Source organism: Biomphalaria glabrata, chromosome 1, assembly GCF_947242115.1.
Source record: "Biomphalaria glabrata chromosome 1, xgBioGlab47.1, whole genome shotgun sequence".
NCBI classification, from domain to species: Eukaryota; Metazoa; Mollusca; class Gastropoda; family Planorbidae; genus Biomphalaria; species Biomphalaria glabrata.
Genome location: NC_074711.1, coordinates 45,171,274 through 45,195,034, shown reverse-complemented (window position 1 = coordinate 45,195,034; position 23,761 = coordinate 45,171,274). Strand labels below are relative to the sequence as shown.

The 23,761-nt window shown below is 35.2% G+C and overlaps 2 protein-coding genes across 5 annotated transcripts in view; one reads left to right on the top strand and one right to left on the bottom strand.

The window, feature by feature from the left end:
• Nucleotides 1-560: 560 nt before the first annotated feature.
• Nucleotides 561-22,455, top strand: LOC106064233 (uncharacterized). 4 transcript variants are annotated; one of them, XM_056039010.1, is made up of 8 exons: nucleotides 561-703; nucleotides 9,336-9,723; nucleotides 11,579-11,839; nucleotides 12,586-13,182; nucleotides 13,365-13,884; nucleotides 16,677-16,976; nucleotides 19,760-19,833; nucleotides 19,925-22,455. In XM_056039010.1, exons 2-8 carry the CDS (start codon nucleotides 9,409-9,411, stop codon nucleotides 20,165-20,167), a joined length of 2,310 nt encoding a protein of 769 aa, XP_055894985.1. In that variant the 5' UTR covers nucleotides 561-703; nucleotides 9,336-9,408; the 3' UTR covers nucleotides 20,168-22,455. The 4 variants fall into 4 exon arrangements, with proteins under 4 accessions (XP_055894985.1, XP_055894973.1, XP_055894990.1 ...); XM_056038998.1 differs by lacking the exon at nucleotides 561-703 and adding an exon at nucleotides 710-1,052; XM_056039015.1 differs by lacking the exon at nucleotides 561-703 and adding an exon at nucleotides 710-1,110.
• Nucleotides 21,461-23,761, bottom strand: part of LOC106064234 (RRP12-like protein) — a 29,541-nt gene continuing 27,240 nt past the window's right edge. Inside the window, exons 33-34 of the mRNA XM_056038991.1 lie at nucleotides 22,421-22,503; nucleotides 21,461-22,099 (exon numbers count right to left, since the gene is read on the bottom strand). Coding sequence (XP_055894966.1) covers nucleotides 21,994-22,099; nucleotides 22,421-22,503 — 189 coding nt within the window. The 3' untranslated portion in view covers nucleotides 21,461-21,993. The remainder of the gene's footprint in view (nucleotides 22,100-22,420; nucleotides 22,504-23,761) is intronic.

The following is a 23,761-nucleotide window of genomic DNA, read 5'->3' as shown; positions in this document are numbered from 1 at the left end:
TTTGTTCCAATGTATTCATGCGTCCGTTTTAAATGAGAGACATTCACTATAAAAGCTAAACGCATTACGAATTGTTTAAGTCTAAGTTCGCTATCATAAAATAGATCCATTATCAAAACATACAATTAAGAATGTTATTTCATAAGAAAATTTGGTTTAGCAAATATAGTGATACACACACACACACACACATATAGTGATACACACACACACACACTTACACACACACACACATATAGTGATACACACACACACATATAGTGATACACACACACACACATATATAGTGATACACACACACACATATTGATACACACACACACTTACACACACACTTACACACACACATATAGTGATACACACACACACATATAGTGATACACACACACACACACATATTGATACACACACACACACACACTTACACACACACATATATGTAGGCCTACAGTCTATTTGTATTTAGTTCTTGTCTAGAGACACACTTTGAAGCTACGATTCCGTTCTAAAATAAAAGGACGGAGCCTAAATAGTCTTGACTAAATAAATACAACATCAAGATCTTGCTCATTCATTTATTTCCTGTACGCTGTGAAGGTATGCACTTGAGAAGTGAGCAGTTCTGGGTGCGAGGTCAGGGGTCACAGGGCTCCTCTTATCTTTGATTCACACGTTAGACTACAGATAGCTTGCAACTGTTGCGGTAAGTCTGCGGGCTATCATTCCATTTTGTTGTTAAACAGACTATACCCGTTTAAATAGCTGACACATGTGAATTCCAGAATGGCAACCAGCTAGTATCACATTGAATGTTCTAATTCTTACTGAGAACTCTTTAGATAGTGGCCAAAAAAAAAAGTTAACAAAACTACGAAAAGTTTAGTTTTTTTCTTATCATTTAAATAATGGAATAAAGTGTTTTAAATGATCAACTTAAGTATATTCACATATTTAAAAAAAACAAATACTCATTTTCACGAAGGCTTGTTTACAGTTTCCAGCATAGGCAACTTGTGAATCATGTCATTAAACAGCTGCTTCGTGACGTGCGGGTAAGTGTACGATAAGAAAGATACTTCAAGTGAAGAAGCACAGAATATTTACCTCTGGGTAGGCAAAAGTCCTTCGTGACTTTGTGTGCTGTGTGTGAAGTGGTTGTGAACTTTCTGATATATTAGGAATACTTTATGAATGGTCTAACTAGAATGTTTTCTTTTCTTTGATTGGTTGCTATTTCAGTCTAAACGTAAGTTAATTGTTTCCTGTCTATATCGGCGAGCTACGTTCAAACAAATGAGATCTTATGTAAGATCAACAACAAACTATATGCTGTGATAAACAATAATATGAAACAATTAAATAAATATCTCTTGAGACTAATCTATTGTTATTGCGACGGGTACTGTGTGTGTGTGTGTGCGTCTGTGTTGTTTTTTTTTTTTGGGGGGGGGGGAGATAAAGATCGGCATTAATGTAAACATACAGTGTAGATCTAAGTTTAGAAGATGTCTGTAAATTCCCTTTACCAGAAAAAAAATGCTTTAGCATATAGGCTATATAAGTGAAACAATATCAATGACTTGTGTTACAATCACGTTCAGTTTGACCTTTCACCTATTGTATATAGTAGGCCTATACACTCATTTAACAAATAAAAAATCGTTGATCCTTTGATGAATGAGTAATGGCCTACGTATTATGTACTAAGGCATGCTTCTATTTTTAAATACTAGACAGCGTTGTCTCGCGCTTAGAGGTTGCTGATTGACCAGATTGTAAAAAAACCAATTCATGAAATTAATAACTACAAAATATTTTTAAAGATTGTAGTCGGCTAATTAAAAAAAGAGATAAACATTTCGGTACAGGATCACTCAGCATGACTCAGCTTCGGTTTCGTCCAATTCCTGGCGGCTCACAAATGAACTAGATAAAGAGTGACTTTAGATCGTTCAAAGAAAATCAGTAAAGATGACTAAGAGATCTTACATCATACATTAGAAGAATCGCTTCACACTCAATGTTAAATTGTGTGGACACTTTGTACAGATAGACCTAAGGCAGTGGTTCCCAAACTTGAGGCCTAAGTGTACCCCTTTTATAATATTTGTAATGTTGAGTACCCCTCGTCCCCCCTCCCCAATGTACTTGCATCTATGAGAAGAATGAAATTGTTTGTGTTGACATGTCAGTGATGTCAGATCATGGATTCCCTGATTGTTCATTTTAATCTGAGATCAACGTCCAATAGTGTGTGTGTGTGTGTGTGTGTGTGTGTGTGCTTTTTTTCTCTACGTCCACAGATGCTAAACAAAAAGAGACAACTTTACATAAATATAAAGTTGGAAATATAAAGTTGGGAAAGTCAAGATACATTTCAGAACTATTTCTGTTCCAATCGGATGTTGCATTCCAGATTGATGTTGAGGAAATTAAAACATCCACATTTCTTTTCTGTCAAATTTATTTTTAAGATCCACGATAAAACCAGTTATAAGTTTGTACGAATACAAAATCAAAGAATATTAAAGAATGTGAATTAAAAGTTATTACCCCTACTTGATTTTAATTTATTAACAGAATGTAATACATAGGTAGTTAAAAAATCAGCATAGTTAATGACATGAACGCGTACCCTGTTTAAGATATTCCCGTACCCCTGTGGGTACGCGTACCCCACTTAAGGGATAGACCTAAGAGATAGAGCTGCGCTGTTGAAACTAAATCCACTTTCTCCTCATACTAGTTGGGGGGGGGGGGGGCGCTAAGAAAAATGAAATGAAATCTTTAGATAAAGATCAATAAACAGGGACGGACTGGGTGTTAAATCATGCCGCCAAATTAAATGCCATATCCTTAAAATCATTCTGCTAAGTTTGATACAGAGACGAAAACTGGGTTTACGTGACATAATGCATTTCTACTAGTAGGTAGCCTGCATGGTAAGCTAAATAACAATTTACTTCAAGATTATTTTTTTACTATCTTGAATTACTAAGGGACACTTGAAATTGGATCTTTTATAAAGTGAACAAAAAATCAAGCTACCATATAGGTATATATTAAAATAACCATATTCACACACAAAGCTGGTTAAGATCGTCCCCCATGAACGAACTATTCGCCGCTACATCGTTTATGTGTTCCAAATACTCGTAGAACGTCTTGACACCAGGAAAGTGACTTGTGTCTTCTCAGCCTGGTCTTGACACATCTGTACTAGGTAGTGACTTGTGTCTTCTCAGCCTGGTCTTGACACATCTGTAATAGGTAGTGACTTGTGTCTTCTCAGCCTGGTCTTGACACATCTGTAATAGGTAGTGACTTGTGTCTTCTCAGCCTGGTCTTGACACATCTGTACTATGTAGGGACTTTTGTCTTGATACTGCTCAGCCTAGTCTTGACACATCTGTACTATGTAGGGACTTGTGTCTTGATACTGCTCAGCCTAGTCTTGACACATCTGTACTATGTAGGGACTTTTGTCTTGATACTGCTCAGCCTGGTCTTGACACATCTGTACTATGTAGGGACTTGTGTCTTGATACTGCTCAGCCTAGTCTTGACACATCTGTACTATGTAGGGACTTGTGTCTTGATACTTCTCAGCCTGGTCTTGAAACATCTGTACTATGTAGGGACTTGTGTCTTGATACTTCTCAGCCTGGTCTTGACACATCTGTAATATGTAGGGACTTTTGTCTTGATACTTCTCAGCCTGGTATTGACACATCTGTACTATGTAGGGACTTGTGTCTTGATGCTTCTCAGCCTGGTATTGACACATCTGTACTCTGTAGGGACTTTTGTCTTGATACTTCTCAGCCTGGTCTTGACACATCTGTACTAGGTAGGGACTTGTGTCTTGATACTTCTCAGCCTGGTCTTGACACATCTGTACTATGTAGGGACTTGTGTCTTGATACTTCTCAGCCTGGTATTGACACATCTGTACTCTGTAGGGACTTTTGTCTTGATACTTCTCAGCCTGGTCTTGACACATCTGTACTATGTAGGGACTTGTGTCTTGATACTTCTCAGCCTGGTCTTGACACATCTGTACTATGTAGGGACTTGTGTCTTGATACTTCTCAGCCTAGTCTTGACACATCTGTAATATGTATTGACTTCGCTCACAAGCTCCTTACAAAATACAAAATTCTGTACCCGGTCTCTATAACAGCAACTATCGCTTCATGAGCAAGTTCTACTAGGCTTCGGCTTCACTCCTAGCCATGTTCTCGGGCATATGGAACTAAATGCACAAATCCAACTCTTCATTCTCAATTCTTTTGTCCGGCCACTTCACAAGGTCATCTGCTGCTTTCTTAATCACTTGTAATGTCCTGTTTGCGAGTCCACATCTTTGTTACACTGCTTAAGATCATAATTGTGTAATCCTGAAGGGCATCTCAAGATCATGCGATAACCATAACGATAACAATTCGTATGTGCCTGGATATTCCATCTATAAGACTGTTGTGATTGGTCCCTTTATGGAGAAATTCAATTATATTGACACCAACGAAGTTTATAAGAAATATAGGTATTGTTACTTGTTAATGACTTAGTGCGTAGGTCCCTATAAGGGATGAAGCCTATAAATAGCACTGTATACGGTTGTAGGCTTTTACATTATTTCGGAAAATACGTTAGCTTTGTAATCCTAAAACACTGTAGAGTCTGTAACTCACGAAAATACGTTAGCTTTGTAATCCTAAAACACTGTAGAGTCTGTAACTCACGAAAATACGTTAGCTTTGTAATCCTAAAACACTGTAGAGTCTGTAACTCACGAAAATACGTTAGCTTTGTAATCCTAAAACACTGTAGAGTCTGTAACTCACGAAAATACGTTAGCTTTGTAATCCTAAAACACTGTAGAGTCTGTAACTCACGAAAATACGTTAGCTTTGTAATCCTAAAACACTGTAGAGTCTGTAACTCACGAAAATACGTTAGCTTTGTAATCCTAAAACACTGTAGAGTCTGTAACTCACGAAAATACGTTAGCTTTGTAATCTTAAAACACTGTAGAGTCTGTAACTCACGAAAATACGTTAGCTTTGTAATCCTAAAACACTGTAGAGTCTGTAACTCACGAAAATACGTTAGCTTTGTAATCCTAAAACACTGTAGAGTCTGTAACTCACGAAAATACGTTAGCTTTGTAATCCTAAAACACTGTAGAGTCTGTAACTCACGAAAATACGTTAGCTTTGTAATCCTAAAACACTGTAGAGTCTGTAACTCACGAAAATACGTTAGCTTTGTAATCCTAAAACACTGTAGAGTCTGTAACTCACGAAAATACGTTAGCTTTGTAATCCTAAAACACTGTAGAGTCTGTAACTCACGAAAATACGTTAGCTTTGTAATCCTAAAACACTGTAGAGTCTGTAACTCACGAAAATACGTTAGCTTTGTAATCCTAAAACACTGTAGAGTCTGTAACTCACGAAAATACGTTAGCTTTGTAATCCTAAAACACTGTAGAGTCTGTAACTCACGAAAATACGTTAGCTTTGTAATCCTAAAACACTGTAGAGTCTGTAACTCACGAAAATACGTTAGCTTTGTAATCCTAAAACACTGTAGAGTCTGTAACTCACGAAAATACGTTAGCTTTGTAATCCTAAAACACTGTAGAGTCTGTAACTCACGAAAATACGTTAGCTTTGTAATCCTAAAACACTGTAGAGTCTGTAACTCACGAAAATACGTTAGCTTTGTAATCCTAAAACACTGTAGAGTCTGTAACTCACGAAAATACGTCAGCTTTGTAATCCTAAAACACTGTAGAGTCTGTAACTCACGAAAATACGTCAGCTTTGTAATCCTAAAACACTGTAGAGTCTGTAACTCACGAAAATACGTTAGCTTTGTAATCCTAAAACACTGTAGAGTCTGTAACTCACGAAAATACGTTAGCTTTGTAATCCTAAAACACTGTAGAGTCTGTAACTCACGAAAATACGTTAGCTTTGTAATCCTAAAACACTGTAGAGTCTGTAACTCACGAAAATACGTTAGCTTTGTAATCCTAAAACACTGTAGAGTCTGTAACTCACGAAAATACGTTAGCTTTGTAATCCTAAAACACTGTAGAGTCTGTAACTCACGAAAATACGTTAGCTTTGTAATCCTAAAATACTGTAGAGTCTGTAACTCACGAAAATACGTTAGCTTTGTAATCCTAAAACACTGTAGAGTCTGTAACTCACGAAAATACGTTAGCTTTGTAATCCTAAAACACTGTAGAGTCTGTAACTCACGAAAATACGTTAGCTTTGTAATCCTAAAACACTGTAGAGTCTGTAACTCACGAAAATACGTTAGCTTTGTAATCCTAAAACACTGTAGAGTCTGTAACTCACGAAAATACGTTAGCTTTGTAATCCTAAAACACTGTAGAGTCTGTAACTCACGAAAATACGTTAGCTTTGTAATCCTAAAACACTGTAGAGTCTGTAACTCACGAAAATACGTCAGCTTTGTAATCCTAAAACACTGTAGAGTCTGTAACTCACGAAAATACGTTAGCTTTGTAATCCTAAAACACTGTAGAGTCTGTAACTCACGAAAATACGTTAGCTTTGTAATCCTAAAACACTGTAGAGTCTGTAACTCACGAAAATACGTTAGCTTTGTAATCCTAAAACACTGTAGAGTCTGTAACTCACGAAAATACGTTAGCTTTGTAATCCTAAAACACTGTAGAGTCTGTAACTCACGAAAATACGTTAGCTTTGTAATCCTAAAACACTGTAGAGTCTGTAACTCACGAAAATACGTTAGCTTTGTAATCCTAAAACACTGTAGAGTCTGTAACTCACGAAAATACGTTAGCTTTGTAATCCTAAAACACTGTAGAGTCTGTAACTCACGAAAATACGTTAGCTTTGTAATCCTAAAACACTGTAGAGTCTGTAACTCACGAAAATACGTTAGCTTTGTAATCCTAAAACACTGTAGAGTCTGTAACTCACGAAAATACGTTAGCTTTGTAATCCTAAAACACTGTAGAGTCTGTAACTCACGAAAATACGTTAGCTTTGTAATCTTAAAACACTGTAGAGTCTGTAACTCACGAAAATACGTTAGCTTTGTAATCCTAAAACACTGTAGAGTCTGTAACTCACGAAAATACGTTAGCTTTGTAATCCTAAAACACTGTAGAGTCTGTAACTCACGAAAATACGTTAGCTTTGTAATCCTAAAACACTGTAGAGTCTGTAACTCACGAAAATACGTTAGCTTTGTAATCCTAAAACACTGTAGAGTCTGTAACTCACGAAAATACGTTAGCTTTGTAATCCTAAAACACTGTAGAGTCTGTAACTCACGAAAATACGTTAGCTTTGTAATCCTAAAACACTGTAGAGTCTGTAACTCACGAAAATACGTTAGCTTTGTAATCCTAAAACACTGTAGAGTCTGTAACTCACGAAAATACGTTAGCTTTGTAATCCTAAAACACTGTAGAGTCTGTAACTCACGAAAATACGTTAGCTTTGTAATCCTAAAACACTGTAGAGTCTGTAACTCACGAAAATACGTTAGCTTTGTAATCCTAAAACACTGTAGAGTCTGTAACTCACGAAAATACGTTAGCTTTGTAATCCTAAAACACTGTAGAGTCTGTAACTCACGAAAATACGTTAGCTTTGTAATCCTAAAACACTGTAGAGTCTGTAACTCACGAAAATACGTTAGCTTTGTAATCCTAAAACACTGTAGAGTCTGTAACTCACGAAAATACGTTAGCTTTGTAATCCTAAAACACTGTAGAGTCTGTAACTCACGAAAATACGTCAGCTTTGTAATCCTAAAACACTGTAGAGTCTGTAACTCACGAAAATACGTTAGCTTTGTAATCCTAAAACACTGTAGAGTCTGTAACTCACGAAAATACGTTAGCTTTGTAATCCTAAAACACTGTAGAGTCTGTAACTCACGAAAATACGTTAGCTTTGTAATCCTAAAATACTGTAGAGTCTGTAACTCACGAAAATACGTTAGCTTTGTAATCCTAAAACACTGTAGAGTCTGTAACTCACGAAAATACGTTAGCTTTGTAATCCTAAAACACTGTAGAGTCTGTAACTCACGAAAATACGTTAGCTTTGTAATCCTAAAACACTGTAGAGTCTGTAACTCACGAAAATACGTTAGCTTTGTAATCCTAAAACACTGTAGAGTCTGTAACTCACGAAAATACGTTAGCTTTGTAATCCTAAAACACTGTAGAGTCTGTAACTCACGAAAATACGTTAGCTTTGTAATCCTAAAACACTGTAGAGTCTGTAACTCACGAAAATACGTCAGCTTTGTAATCCTAAAACACTGTAGAGTCTGTAACTCACGAAAATACGTTAGCTTTGTAATCCTAAAACACTGTAGAGTCTGTAACTCACGAAAATACGTTAGCTTTGTAATCCTAAAACACTGTAGAGTCTGTAACTCACGAAAATACGTTAGCTTTGTAATCCTAAAACACTGTAGAGTCTGTAACTCACGAAAATACGTTAGCTTTGTAATCCTAAAACACTGTAGAGTCTGTAACTCACGAAAATACGTTAGCTTTGTAATCCTAAAACACTGTAGAGTCTGTAACTCACGAAAATACGTTAGCTTTGTAATCCTAAAACACTGTAGAGTCTGTAACTCACGAAAATACGTTAGCTTTGTAATCCTAAAACACTGTAGAGTCTGTAACTCACGAAAATACGTTAGCTTTGTAATCCTAAAACACTGTAGAGTCTGTAACTCACGAAAATACGTTAGTTTTGTAATCCTAAAACACTGTAGAGTCTGTAACTCACGAAAATACGTTAGCTTTGTAATCCTAAAACACTGTAGAGTCTGTAAATTACGACACCCTGAGTGCTCCTTTTATACAAGAATATTACACAATCTTTTGACAATTGAATACAAGCTTTAGTGACATCCATGCGGCTCATTCACCAGCCCACCGGCATTTGCCCGAATGCCCATATAGCCAGTCCGCCCCTGACAACAAAAGATATTTTAAAGGAATTATTATTAATTAGACCAAAGATTAAAAAAAAAAGGTACAATTCAAAATACATGTAGTCCAATAGCCTACCATAATGGTGAGTTGATATTTGTATTGAACTTCCCTTGAGATACAAATCTGAGACATTCATCCCTGTGGTAGCTACAATCTCTGACAGTTGAAGAAACCGTTCACATGCCATAAATCAAGGTTGATGGTATCATTCAAATAAAACAAAATGTTTTAAAAATAAATGTTTAGGCCTAAGCCTTAACTCTCTAGTAGACTACTAACTATTAGAATTTACTCGTTTCAGTCTCTATTATGTGAAGCAGAAGTGAACAAAGTGTCCAGATTTTTGTGTTTCCGCAACACATTGTTGTCTAAACATGGCTTATAGTGGGCTCTGGAACATACATTGCAGTCCCTTCCTCTTGACGCTATTCTGTTTGGCTCATTTGGCTGCCAATGTAGTCGGCCACGGTGAAACCACAGATGGCGTGCCCCTGGCTAAAAAGTTGGAGGATACTGTGGTCACAGATATGTTGAGGATTGTAGATAACAAATTTGATACACTTACAACAAGAATTACATCCCTAGAAAGAGCAGTCTCCAACCTCCAGTTTTATTCCATAAGACAATTTAGACAAATCAATGGCCGTCTACAGAATAGTGAAAATGGTCAAGATGCGCTTTCTAAACAGGTAGGCCTAAATCTAGTATTGTTTTTTTTTCTTTTATACAGAATTGCTTCCATTTAAATAATCAAGTTGTTTAGAAACATGGACAAATATAGGCATCTATAAATCTAACTTTATAAGATCTAAAAGTAATATCACTTAATACTTTATAGTTATAGTTTATTTTAAAATACTAGTCGACCGGCGGCGTAGCTTACGTCGCTATTTTGCAGGGCCTATGCGTCCGCAGTGTGCCCCGCACTATCATAGGACCCGCACTAATTCTAGGTGTATAAATTATTAAATTAAACCATTTTATAACTTATAAAGGTTTCCCGCGGTCTCCTGATTTACCAGTAGTTCCTGGAAATCTCCTGAAATTGCAAAATATACGAAAAAGTCCTGGAAATATCCGGAAATTATTAAAATCTTTTGAAAACTCATGCAAATCTCCTGAAATATATAGACAAAATGGTCATTTTGGGGTGTCATTCAGTATGGAAAACGCCAATCCTACGCGCGATAAAAAAAAACATTATGCAATAGGCTACCAGAAATTGTGGAATCTAATGAAAGAAGCTTCTCGCTCATCAAACTAATGAAGAATTACTTGAGGTCAACAATTCTCAAAGATAGATTGAAATATTTGGTAATTCTTGCTATTGAGCGTGATCTATGTAGGAAACAGAATTCTTATGATATACTGTATGACTTCGCTACACTCAAGGCTGACAAGGCTCGTGTATTAATTCTGTGCGTAGTAAAGAATGAATAAAATGCAAAGACGAATATATTTTCTAATACAAACTCTTAATTTTCACTAATTATCCTTATCACTACCCAAAATGGGCCCCGCGAAATCCGTTTCTCATTGGGCCCCACAATGGTTTCGTCCGGCCTGCTATTTAGTGACTGGTGAATACAGACTTCTTGGTCACAATGGTTAGGTCCTGCTCTGCTATTTAGTGACGGGTGAATACAGACTTCTTGGTCACAATGGTTAGGTCCTGCTCTGCTATTTAGTGACGGGTGAATACAGACTTGTTCTACCCCCACCCCCTCTTTTTTTGTTTTTTTTTCGTATGGTAACTCTAGTCCGTCCAAAATAAAAGAGTGATCTTTCCATTACTTGGTGTCCAAACTCTTGAGCCATGAAGAGAATTATATATACAAGAACGCAGAGGAAGACCAAAAAGAACATGGCGACACAGTGTACTTGAAGAAGCAGAGAAGACAGGGAAGAGCTGGGAAACCATCAAAAAAAAATAGCAAGAGACCGTGGAGAGTGGCGTGTTTTTGTCGAGGCCCTATGTTCCACGAGGAACAAAGGAGTGATGATGATGATGATATATATATATAGATATAGATAAGATAGATAAGATACGATAGATACGATAGATACGATAGATAGATAGATAGATAGATAGATAGATATAATTTTTCATTAACTACAAAAAGGACAATGTATTTATAGCATTAATTTTCAATCTTTTAATAATCCTTTAATTAAATCTAAATCATTACAAGAAATCAAAACAAAATCTCATTTATAGGTAGACTTATACAAGAAACTTTTAAATAGTATTCTAAAAAAAAATAAAGTTTTTACAAGTAATAAATTAATGACATTCACATAGATCTAAATTTATCTTAATCAAAGTGTGTATATATTGTTCATACCATAATATGTGTCCACTTTCCACAAATAACTGATTGTACTATAATTATAAAATCCATTCATACTCCAACTTTTAATTGATTTTTAAACAAATGTTTACTCTTTGATTATGTAAAAATTGTTTGAGTTTTTTTTTTATTTGATTTATTGAATAATTGTTTGCTTTTGATAAAAGACTACATTCTATTTTCTTGATGACAGGTAGGCCAGTTAGAAGTGGGTGGACAAGCAATGAAGATATCTTTAAGTTTACTCAGTCGAGATATGACAGAGTTAAAGACAAGTAGTTCAAGTCTTGTGACAGAGCTAGAGTCAAGTGTGGCGTTCATCAATGAGAACATAGATAAACAAATCAATTATGTCAAGACTTTAGTAGACGACACTGTTGCCAAATTGTCCCACGAGACCTATCAGATAATAAGTAAACAATATGAAAATTTTACAGACTTCACTCAAAAAGAGGTCAGTAGATGGATATTGATTGGATTAAACTATGTATGCTGCATTTGTTAAAAAAAATCAAACAAATCAAAACACAAAATAAAAAGAAAACTAAATGTTGATTTCTTGTTACATGCAAAAAATGAAAGAAAAAAAAAAACTCAGTAACTTAGTTCTATCATTCTGACAATACTTAATCTTAGTAACTTTTTCTATCATTCTGACAATACTTAATCTCAGTAACTTAGTTCTATCATTCTGACAATACTTAATCTTAGTAACTTAGTTCTATCATTCTGACAATACTTAATCTTAGTAACTTAGTTCTATCATTCTGACAATACTTAATCTTAGTAACTTAGTTCTATCATTCTGACAATACTTAATCTCATTTATGAAAATTTCTAAAAAAAACTCAAAAAAAAAAAACAACAACAAATGTATATGCTGAGTTTCCTTTAGCAAGAAACATTATCAATGTGGCTACATTTATCTGTTTATTAATTTTTCTATTACAAAAATATGGCTAACATCTGGTTCTAACTTTAAGATTACTTAATTGAATTAATTAAAGATTATAATCCAGATTTAGTTTAATTATAATGATTTAACTAATTTAGGGCCACAACATTTAACCTAATTTTAGATTTGATATTTCAAGTTAATCACATTCTAATTGTATTTTAGTAGTTTCAATATTATTCTATGCGCTAACATCAACATCTCTTTTGTATTTGCTTTGATTGAAATGTACTTTCTATTCTCAGCTAGAGCAGCGCAACTGTACTGTAGATTTGACTGGCATAACTCAATATTTTGATGCCAAACTAGATGATATGGAGATATCTAAACAGAATTTAATGGAATCAACCCCTAAGAAAATTAAAAATGTTGAAAGTGAAGAAAAATCAGAGTTGGCAGAGTTAGCAGAACTAAAAGACACTGTTGAAACTAAATTTGAAGCTTTTAAAACTAGCAAAACTGTAAGGGACAAACCAGATGAAAGTGGCATTAGTAAAGAAGAAAGTGAAATGGATAAACAAGTGATGAGTGCTTTAACCAATATGACAGATATGGTTCTTCAGGCAACTAGTTTTTTGAGAAATACAGGAGAACTTTTAGAGAGGATAGTCTCGAATACAGATCTCATTGCTAGCTCACAGGCGGAAATCACTCAGAAATGTAAGTCACTCCAGCTACCAAGACAACCTCAAAATGATGAGTTTGAAGTCTTTAATACAATACCTGGATCTGTCTCTAATGAGGGCCACAATCAATTTTCTCAGACAGCCTGGCAACCATTTTCTAAGGATTTAGCTTGGAAATTTGCAAACATACTTCAAAATGGCAGTCAACTGCTGGAGGTAAGTTAAAACTTATGAAACCTTGAAATAACAAGATTTCAAATTCAACAAAATTGATTTGACATAAAATCACTTATTGTAATATTATTCCTGTTATTTTAAAAACTATAATTATTTTAAAACTATATTGACATTGGCTTTCAATTTCCTTTTATTTAATTTGAAGACTTTTGATCCCTTAGGTGCTCTCAGATTTGGCTCAGTTGAGCTCAGTCTCTTTGACTCAAGCCACCAATTCTTTGCATGATGAGATCAGGAGAATGGAAGGACTTAGAACAAGTATCACTACAACATTCTTAGCCAGGACTTCTGAAGAGGACTCTATGCGAAGAGTAATCAACAGCACAAATCAAATGATCAAGCTGCTAGAATCTGTAGCTACAAATACAGGCTGGCTTCCCTCCATCTATAAAAACATACAAAATGTGGAAGTCTTAACCAATCGATCTTTATTTATGGTGAACAGAAACTATAATTTATTTTTTCAAACTTTGCAAAGTAAAACTAAAAAAAATGACGAGAGTACTTCAGAGTCAGCATCAAACCAGAAAGGTTCTCAAAGTTTTCGACAAGCCGCAAAAAGTAGTAACATCACTAAAGAAGAAAGAGGACTTGATAAGGAATCCTTTGAAACTATATACAGTACAAGTTTGCAACTAAACCGTATAATGCCAGCATTAACTAAACTTCTAGCAGAACCTGGTAAGTAGATCAGATTCTTCCTATGTATAGACTATACTCATATTAATATAGGAGGCTATATCCCCCTGAGTGTTTTTGAACATACATTTTGCTGCTGAATTGCATAAATTTCAATAATATTTCTAACATGGGAAGAATATATAGGCTATCATGGTTTATCTGATAACTAATCGAGTCAATTTGAATTCTAGTCCACTCTAAAATTATATTGTAGGCCTACCAGTATTTGAAATGTTTTAAAAATTGTAAATCTTAACTAAAGGAAACTGTAATGATACATCAGAGCACATGCATGAGAGTTACAAACTTACATTTAATAATGGTTTTAGTTTCTCTCTCTCTCCCTCTTGCTCTCTCTCTTATCACCAAATTAAGTGCAAAACCTAAACTTTCATTTTAACAGGAAAAAAGGGAGAAAACTATACTAAATTTGTAATTCCCATATATTATCAAATCCTCCATGAATTTTATTTTATCAATTTCATTTTTTAGATACCAGAACAAGTCATAAGAATGTTCTCTTTTTGACTTAGTACTAACACATCCAACAAATTCCTTGAAATGAAAATTGATAAATATTTCCTATTGTCTTATTTGAACTCAATATCTTAAAACAGTCATTGTATGTAGGGTGTCTTTACATACAGGGTGTCTTTACATGTAGGGTGCCTTGAAAGAGAAGTGAAATACACTACTCCAAAAAAAAAAAGCCATCCCTTTTTTTTTCAAGAGTGACTCAATAAAACTATATAGATATCTAGACTCCTGCTACAGCTGATATATTAGTCAGTATAAAGCGGTTTATTATTCATTCAAAGAATTGATGGTTCATATTCATTAAACAAATTAAATTTGAGTAGAAAAAATTAATGATTGTTTGTGGTCTGTTAAATTATAATTTATATAATAGCAATGTTGTATTATAAGGCTAAATAATTATTTCTTGAGTCTTAAGACTAAGACTGTTTTATTGATCCTTATGGAAATTAGTTGTGATTACTAGGACTCTTTGTTTCCCATATAAAAACAACAGAACAGAAACAAATAAATAAACTTGAGATTATTTGTTCCTTTATCATTGTTAATGAAGGAATTTTTTTAATCCTCCTTAGGCCTTTATGTTGGTCATAGTTTGAACTCAAATGTTGTTCACATAGACCTATCTATGGTTCATCTCGTGGTTCACTCTTTCATGTGACTGTGGGGAGGCATGTTCTCGAGAGATACTTCCGTTCGTATGGCAGGTAAAGGTGGCAATCTCTTTGGTGCTAGAGGAACCAGCCATTTTTGTGTTTGGCCCATTTTTCTCCCAGAGCAGACTTCAATGCTTGTTTCCCTATCCATCGCGTTCTTAGTCCTCTCCTCCACATAGTGTGTGGTATGTCTTCCCAGTAGTTAGCATCAATAGCCACTTTCAGTAGGGCCAGTCTTAGGCATAGGCAAACTAGGCAGCTTTCTGGGGCCTCCGATTGATGGGGGCCTCGCACAGGAATAAAAACAAAACACATTTATTGAAAAAAAAATTGAAAGATTCGAGACTTAGCTTATTGAAGGTGTATTACAACGGCGCGCTACTGGAACGCTACGCAAACTGCGCGATATGAATTTAATTTTTTTATTGGTATTTAAACAGGTAAGTTTTAATAAATTACGTAATTTTATTTTTTTCTGCGTATTTTGTTCTATTTCATAAGGGGCCACCAAATATACTTTGCTTAAGGTCTCCAATTTCCTAAGACTGGCCCTGCTTTCGGGACACGATTGTCTTCCATCCGGCGACATGACCAAGCCAATACAGGCGGCGTTATCTGAGTGTTGTAAAGATGCTGGAAAGATTTGTTGGAGCAAGTAGCTCAGTGGTACACACGCTTTCTTGCCATGGGATTCTCTCTTGCTTTGCATAGATAGTCCATCACTCACTGCCGTACAGTAGTCTGCTTAAAACTCATGCCTTGTTGATCTCCATTTTGGTCATTGTAGGGAGCTTTCAGTTTTCCTAAACTCTTTGTCTGAGTCTAGCAAAGGTCGTCGCGGCGTTTTTTTCTTTTAAATCTTTTCTAGGGAAAGGTCATCTTGAATTTTGGATCCCAGCTATCAGAATTCGTGAACGGTTTCTAGTTTGTTTTCATCAATGAAGATGGAGGGTGGTGTTGAGGCCCCATCACGTTTGTTTTATTCTTGCTAATAGTTAGCCCACACTCTTTGCAGGCCTGAGAGAAGCGGGCCATTAGTGACTGAAGCTCCTTATGTGTGTGTTGCGTCATCCGCAAATAGAATTTCTTTTACAATGGTGGTTCTGATTTTCGTCCTCAGTCTGGAAATATTCAAAAGTTTGCCGTCGCATCTGGAATTGAGATAGATGCCTTCGGAGGATGTGTCAAACGCGTGGTGCATTAACAGTGAAAAGAATATTCCGAAAAGGGTTGGGGCTAGGGCACATCCTTGTTAAACTTCGCTGTTTATGCTGAAACTTTCATAGCAGGCGCAATTGAACTGCACATTACCCATCATATTATCAGGTCAAATAATTAGTTCTTGAGTCCTGTTTTTGTAGTGAATAAACTTGACATTTATTTGTTCCTTTATCATAAAAATTGAAGTATTTCAGCATTAGGCCTTTATGTTGGTAATAGTTTTATATAAAATGTTGTCCTATATACTAAAACAATGTAAATTTCATTTCAGATCCGATACTAAAACAATGTAAACTTCATTTCAGATCCGGTACTAAAACAATGTAGCCTAAACTTCATTTCAGATCCGATACTAAAACAATGTAAACTTCATTTCAGATCCGCTCATTTCTCTTGTTGGAGGTGGACGAGCCGATCAAGGAAGAGTAGAAATCTATTATAAAGGGCATTGGGGTATCTTATGTCACAATAACCTTACACATTCTGAAGCAGACATCATATGTCGCCATCTTGGCTTTCGAGGTGGAATTTCAGCAGGTGCTGGCCATTTTGGAGCAGGCACTGGTATTGCCTGGACTTTCAATGCCACATGTTTGGACAGCTCAGAGTGTGAGGCTGTGAATTATACCCAGTCAACTGCTCACTGTAATCATGAGATGGCAGCAGCTGTTAAATGTGGTAAGTTATCTTGGCGTTACTTCAAAACCATTTGTTTACCTTTAAAGTAAGATGCAAATAAACTGGTTAAACTTTAAAGTAAGATGCAGTAAAATAAACTGGTTTCCTAAAAAGTAAGTTGTTGTAAGATAAACTGGTTTCCTAAAAAAAAAAATTACATGTGGTAACATAAACTGGTTTCCTAAAAAAATTGCACGTGGTAAGATCAACTGGTTTCCTACCTAAAAAAAGTAAGATGTGGTTAGATCGGTGGTCTTCAACGGGGGCAAAAAACTGTGGTCGAAAATGGAATTATTTTTAGCTTTTCCATCAACATACATGATTAAGCTAGATTTAGTGCGTAATAAACTTGATGAATAAGCAAAGAAAATTGACTGGATGTAGCCACTAGAGGAGATCGCCTTGCTTTGGCTAATTTAAAGCTTGACATTTCTAATAGTGTCAAAACTGCTGTAGGCACAAGGTTCTCAATAGCTTTATTTCATTTTGTAGTGAATTCAGCAATAATAAAGCCTATATTAAAAATAAAACTAAATTTACAATTAAACCTAAAAACAGTAGTCCCTAATATTCAATAATTTAAAAAGGGACTATATTAGGATTTGAAAGACAGCCATGACAATGTGATTAATTTTTGTCTGTAATCATGACATAATTTTTGTATAATAATAATAATAATGGCAATGTCTTCGATTCCGAAGATTAAGGCTGAGTGCAGTGTTTCACATAACTACGCAAACCCAGTTGCGAACTGCATATTTTCCCGATTTTTGTGCATACAAAGCCGTTGTCCGCTGGCGGTCTATTAAATTTTCTGCGCCTGTCTTTAATAATGGCTTTTCTTTGAGTCTCAAATGTTTGTCCCGCAGCTTTTGTGAGAGCTCTCCAACTGTCTCTCTCAGAGGCCAACTGCTGCCAGAGAATGCTGCCAGGTACTTTCCTCTATGCCAGTGAGGACGAAATGGCGCCCGAGTTTATCTTTATAAGGGGGCACTTCTGTTACGCCGTCCTCCTCTAAGCTCGCCAAAGAAGATCGCCTTTGGCATGCGGTCGTCTCCCATGCGGGATAAGTGCTATTGACAGCATAAACATGAATGGATAAATGACATTTTGTTCAACTTTGCCTTCTCACGCTTCTTTATAAGTGTTTTTCTTAGAGGGGGGCGCTGGAGGATTTTTTTTAAAGAAAAAAATACGAAAAGGGGCGGTAGGCCAAAAATGGTTGAAGACCACTGGGTTAGATCTACGAATTTACCTAAATCGTGAGAAGGGAGATAAATGTCAGGCGAAAGTAACTTCGTATTTTTATAACAGTTGTTCTAGATTCTAGAATGTGTATATCGTTTACTTTGCAGGATGGGGAAAAGAACGAATTCAATTGCTTGTATAAGATTTTGATATATCTATGAAAAGCAGGAAATTTTTCAAGTAAATACTTGATATAATAATAAGGGTTGCCTTCGTTGCCTGTGAGAGGGCGGTACTGCTGCAGACCTGCCACATCACCAGAAAATTCCTCAGTGGAAACTGTTAAAGGGACTACGATGAATTTTGTTTCTCTTTAGCGAAACTCGACCCTGGCAGCGCCAGAGAATGACTACTCGTTCATTTCTAACATAATAATAATAATAATCTTTATTATCCGTAAGGAAATTTGTCTTACAATTTGTGCATTACACCAAACAAAAAACATTAAAACTATAAGAAACCAAAGTGTACATTCACACCAGACTCACTCATAATTTGTCCTGACAGATCTTCTCTCCCTCTGTCACCTAAACATTAAGTTGGAACAAGAAGAAAAGTTCAACAAGAGTTTACTATGGAATACCTTGGAACAAGAGGTTGAACTAGGGATATGTGCAATGATTGACACTTGGTTCAAAGACAAATGGTTCACTGACTATTGGCTCACCTGACAAATGGTTCACTGACTATTGGCTCACCTGACAAATGGTTCACTGACTATTGGCTCACCTGACAAATGGTTCACTGACTATTGGCTCACCTGACAAATGGTTCTTATGACAAAAAAAAAGGCTCTCTGACATTTCATCATTTCCTCTCATGTGCCCCTTGACTTACGTCGTAGGGGTGCTATGACAGTTCGGCGGATGGGCGTAGCCAGGTGGGAGGGATTGAGCCGAAATTAAATCCGCAAAGGGGGGGGGGGGAAATTCTGTGACTTTTTTTTTTTTTTGCTTAAATTTTTGTTTATTATAAATGATATTTTAATGTTAAATCATCACTTGCCCCAGCGCATCCAAGACTGGTTTTGAGTTTAACCCCCCCCCCTTTTTTCCAGAATTTGTTGAATGTAAAAACCCCCTCCTCAGTATAAAACTTAAGCAAACAAGTCGCCAGGAGTGGTTTTGAGTTTTAAACCCCCCTCCAGTGTTTTTTTTTTTTACTCTAAAACTCCCTTCCAGCTGGTTTTGAGCAAAGCTACGATTACTATTTTATCTAAGAACTTGCTAAGCATGTGAACATTTTGTGAGTGAAATAAATTAAAAAAGAAAAAAAAAAAGCAACTTGCATCTTTAAAAACACGTTTAACAAGCCAGCTGAACAATTTCAATGGACACTCCCTTAGTTCTTAATGAAGGCCTAGTTGTACATGCAGACATGTTTGTCTCATCCAATGTCTGTCTGGTTATCGTCTTTTTTTCTGGTCCAGACCTGTTCCGGTCTCTAATAATCTTTTGTTGCTTTTTCCTGAAGTATTTTAATAATTTGCTTGTTTGTACTAAAATATTAGGTTTGGAACATTATTTTATTTTCAGATCATATGTTACGAATTGTTCCATTTGTGGGATCGAGAAACCTTAAAGTTGGGCGCTTAGAAATTCACCACAGGGTTTGTACAAGTTCATTTTGTTTAACAGTTTACTATTTATTTTAAAACAATGTCCTCTCACAGCTCACTCTATATGCTTGTTCTGTTCTAGGGCTTGTGGCTACCTATATGTAATGAAGGCTGGACTGGTTTCTCTGCCCAAGTGGCCTGCAAGCAAATGGGTTTCCTAGATGGGAGAGAACTAGACATAGGACGCTGGGAAGACGGTGCCCAATCAGCTTGGCTCAGCAAAGTGTCTTGTACAGGAAATGAAACCAGACTTGACGCCTGTGATACTGAAGGCTGGATCTCCTCATGCTCACATCCATTACCAGCAGGTGTCAGGTGTATCTAGTAGGAGCTGACTTGTCAATTGAAACAAAGAGAGACATATGTAGGTTTCTATCTCACCAGTGTTTGCCAACCATCAAGTTAGGTTTTAGTCAAATGCTACAGAATATTGTTTTGAGTATATTTTATACATATTATTTATTTTGGTTTCTATTTCTAGTCACTTCCATATTTTCATCTTGGTCATTCATATGTGGCACAGCATGGTCAGACACATTTCTCACTCATTTGTTAAAATGAATTTTGTTGACAGAAAAGTATTGAACAAAATGTGTTCGCTCCCTGGATGTAGTCTTTTCAATGTCATCCCATTTTGAAGGCAAGAACATAAAGCCTTCTGGTTGGTCTATGGATAAACCATAAGCACCATCAACTCTGTAATTTGATTAAAACAAAATTACATCCTGTTAGGGTATTATCTTAATACAGCTGGTCTCAGCTCTACATGTAAAAATGTGGATTTAAGACAGTACCTGTACAAAGATCTGATTTAAATGTTATGATATCACAGGGCTACGAGATATGTTAATCTATTGTCTTGAAAAACAATATACAAAAAGTTGTATTACTGATTCAAATGAGAATCACATACGGTACTTAGAGGAAACTAAGGCATTCAATAGTTGCAGCTATACAACTGAAAAAAGAAAGTTAAGAAGCTAACTTTAATGTGCAAGTGTGACTGTTATATATCCAATTGAAATTGATTTCTTAATCCAATAATTGTGTTTTTTCTCTTATTACTCTACTCTTTTAACATATGGCCATTGATGTGTCAATCCCAGGACCAGAATAACTCAACACAGAAACACTTGTAATAATACTATTCAAAACTTGAAAAAAACAAATCTAGGATTACATGCCTTGGGGGGTATCAAACTAGACAATCACATTTTAATACTAGTAAATAATGAAATGAGCGACAAGTCTTCAAAATGTGTATGTAAGATTAATATACATTGATGCTATTGAATAGGAAATGTAACTATAAAAGACTATATTGTTGTTGCACTGTAAACTGCTGCATTCTTTGTGTGTTAGTTGATAGAAAGATGGTTTTACTTTTGTTTTCTCCACCTGTCCCACTGGCCAACAAAATTAGGGAATGATTTCATTTCTGTAAAAAGGTCATTACATTTGTTGAAGAGAAATGAAGCAGCTAGTTCTTATTTCATGCTGGTGTTGAAGAGCAAAATGTGCATCTATCTTTGAACACTAAACAAACAATGTGCATCTATCTTTGAACACTAAACAAACAATGTGCATCTATCTTTGAACACTAAACAAACAATGTGCATCTATCTTGAACTTTTAATGTTCAAACATGAAGTCTTTTCAATTTCAAATAGAAACACAATAAATACAAGTTCATGAATTCACAAGTAATTTGTAAACAAAATTTAGGTGATAGGTCTATCATTGAATTTGTTCTCTCAAGAAAGTTAGTTATGGACACTTCCATAATGACCATCACATGATGATACACAGGATAGATTGACAGCTCATACATGTTAATGAAACAAATTACATTATTTTACTATATACAAAAGTGAAATTTGTTTACATTTATCAGATATGATCACTTAGCCCTATGACAAATATTTCCCTCTAAATACTGACAAGCTCAACCATAACTATATACATGGGTAGCTGACATTTTAACCAGATGAACTACTTGGTACTAGGAACAAATCTGACCATGTGGCAAGCCCACTGCCAGATACAATTTATAACAGAAGTCAGTTCTGACAAATTGTACAAAAGGACACAGTCACTGAGGAATTCAAAATGAATAACATTAAGTAATCTAGTCTATAGTAAACAGACATTTTATTTTTTCCTTTTTTGGTGTACTCTAGATTTATTTCCCTTGGCAGCACCTTTCTTGGCTCCTTTCACCAAATTACTGAATGTACCTTTTACTTTCATCTGTTTCCTGTAATTGAAAACAATTGGTCAATAGTGTGGAGTCTCTACAATAACATGCAACCTGATGGTATTTGTGTGTGTTAAGGCAAACCCAAAGTATGTTTGTCTCCTACCATCAGTGTGAAAGTCAATGAACATGTAACTTACCTCCTCAATGGGGAACACAATACACAAATAAATACAATTATAAGAATAAATGAGTTAAGGAGTGAAAGAATGCCTAGAGCTAATTATGCTATCTAGTTGTATTAGAAACACTACATATCATGTGTGTTAGTAAAATCATTAAAATTGAATAAATTAGTTTGTATACAAGATCTTAACTTACCTTTTATTTAAATGATTAAAGTTTAATGGAACATATGCATATGGATCAGGCTTTCCTTTCTTCTTGACATCTCCCAAAGCTTTCTGCATGTGCAGACAAAACAAAAATATAAAACAATTTGATAAGTCAAACTTTCATGTTTATTTTCAAATAATTGTTACAAAGATTTTCAATGTCCTACTTGTTCAGTTGTCTTTATTGACAAGCAGTAGGGTTTACTTTGGAGTATATTTAGAATCATTTATTATAATAAAATGTTGAAGTATAATTTCATTTTACATGTCAAACCTTAAGTTGTTTTTTTCCCAAAATACTTTCAAATATGGTTAATTAATGAGAAAAAAAACATCCATAACCAAAAAAATTAAAGAAAAACATGATTTCTAATTACTCTTTTAAAATTGTATTGGTATTAATGGAACATATTTACATGGATGTTCTTGTTTAATTGTATAATATACAGTGTCTAGTAGTAGTATTAACCCTACCAGCCCTTAGCCCTGAAACTGTTTCCTACGCCTGAGCTCCTGTGGTACATGATCCTTTACTTACTATCTTTTAAAATTATTATTTTTTTCTTAGCAATCAAACTCTCACTGTCTCAATTACGTAAAAACAAATGCAGACACCTAACAGTCTCAATCAATTCTTTAAATTCAGACACCTAACAGTTTAAATCAGTTCTTCAAATTCAGACACCTAACAGTCTAAATCAATTCTTCAAATTCAGACACCTAACAGTCTAAATCAGTTCTTCAAATTCAGACACCTAACAGTCTAAATCAATTCTTCAAATTCAGACACCTAACAGTCTAAATCAATTCTTCAAATTCAGACACCTAACAGTTTAAATCAATTCTTCAAATTCAGACACCTAAAAGTTTAAATCAATTCTTCAAATTCAGACACCTAACAGTTTAAATCAATTCTTCAAATTCAGACACCTAACAGTCTAAATCAATTCTTCAAATTCAGTCACCTAACAGTCTAAATCAATTCTTCAAATTCAGACACCTAACAGTCTAAATCAGTTCTTCAAATTCAGACACCTAACAGTCTAAATCAATTCTTCAAATTCAGACACCTAACAGTTTAAATTAGTTCTTCAAATTCAGACACCTAACAGTCTAAACCAATTCTTCAAATTCAAAATTCAGACACCTAACAGTCTAAATCAATTCTTCAAATTCAGACACCTAACAGTTTAAATCAATTCTTCAAATTCAGACACCTAACAGTTTAAATCAATTCTTCAAATTCAGACACCTAACAGTCTAAATCAATTCTTCAAATTCAGTCACCTAACAGTCTAAATCAATTCTTCAAATTCAGACACCTAAC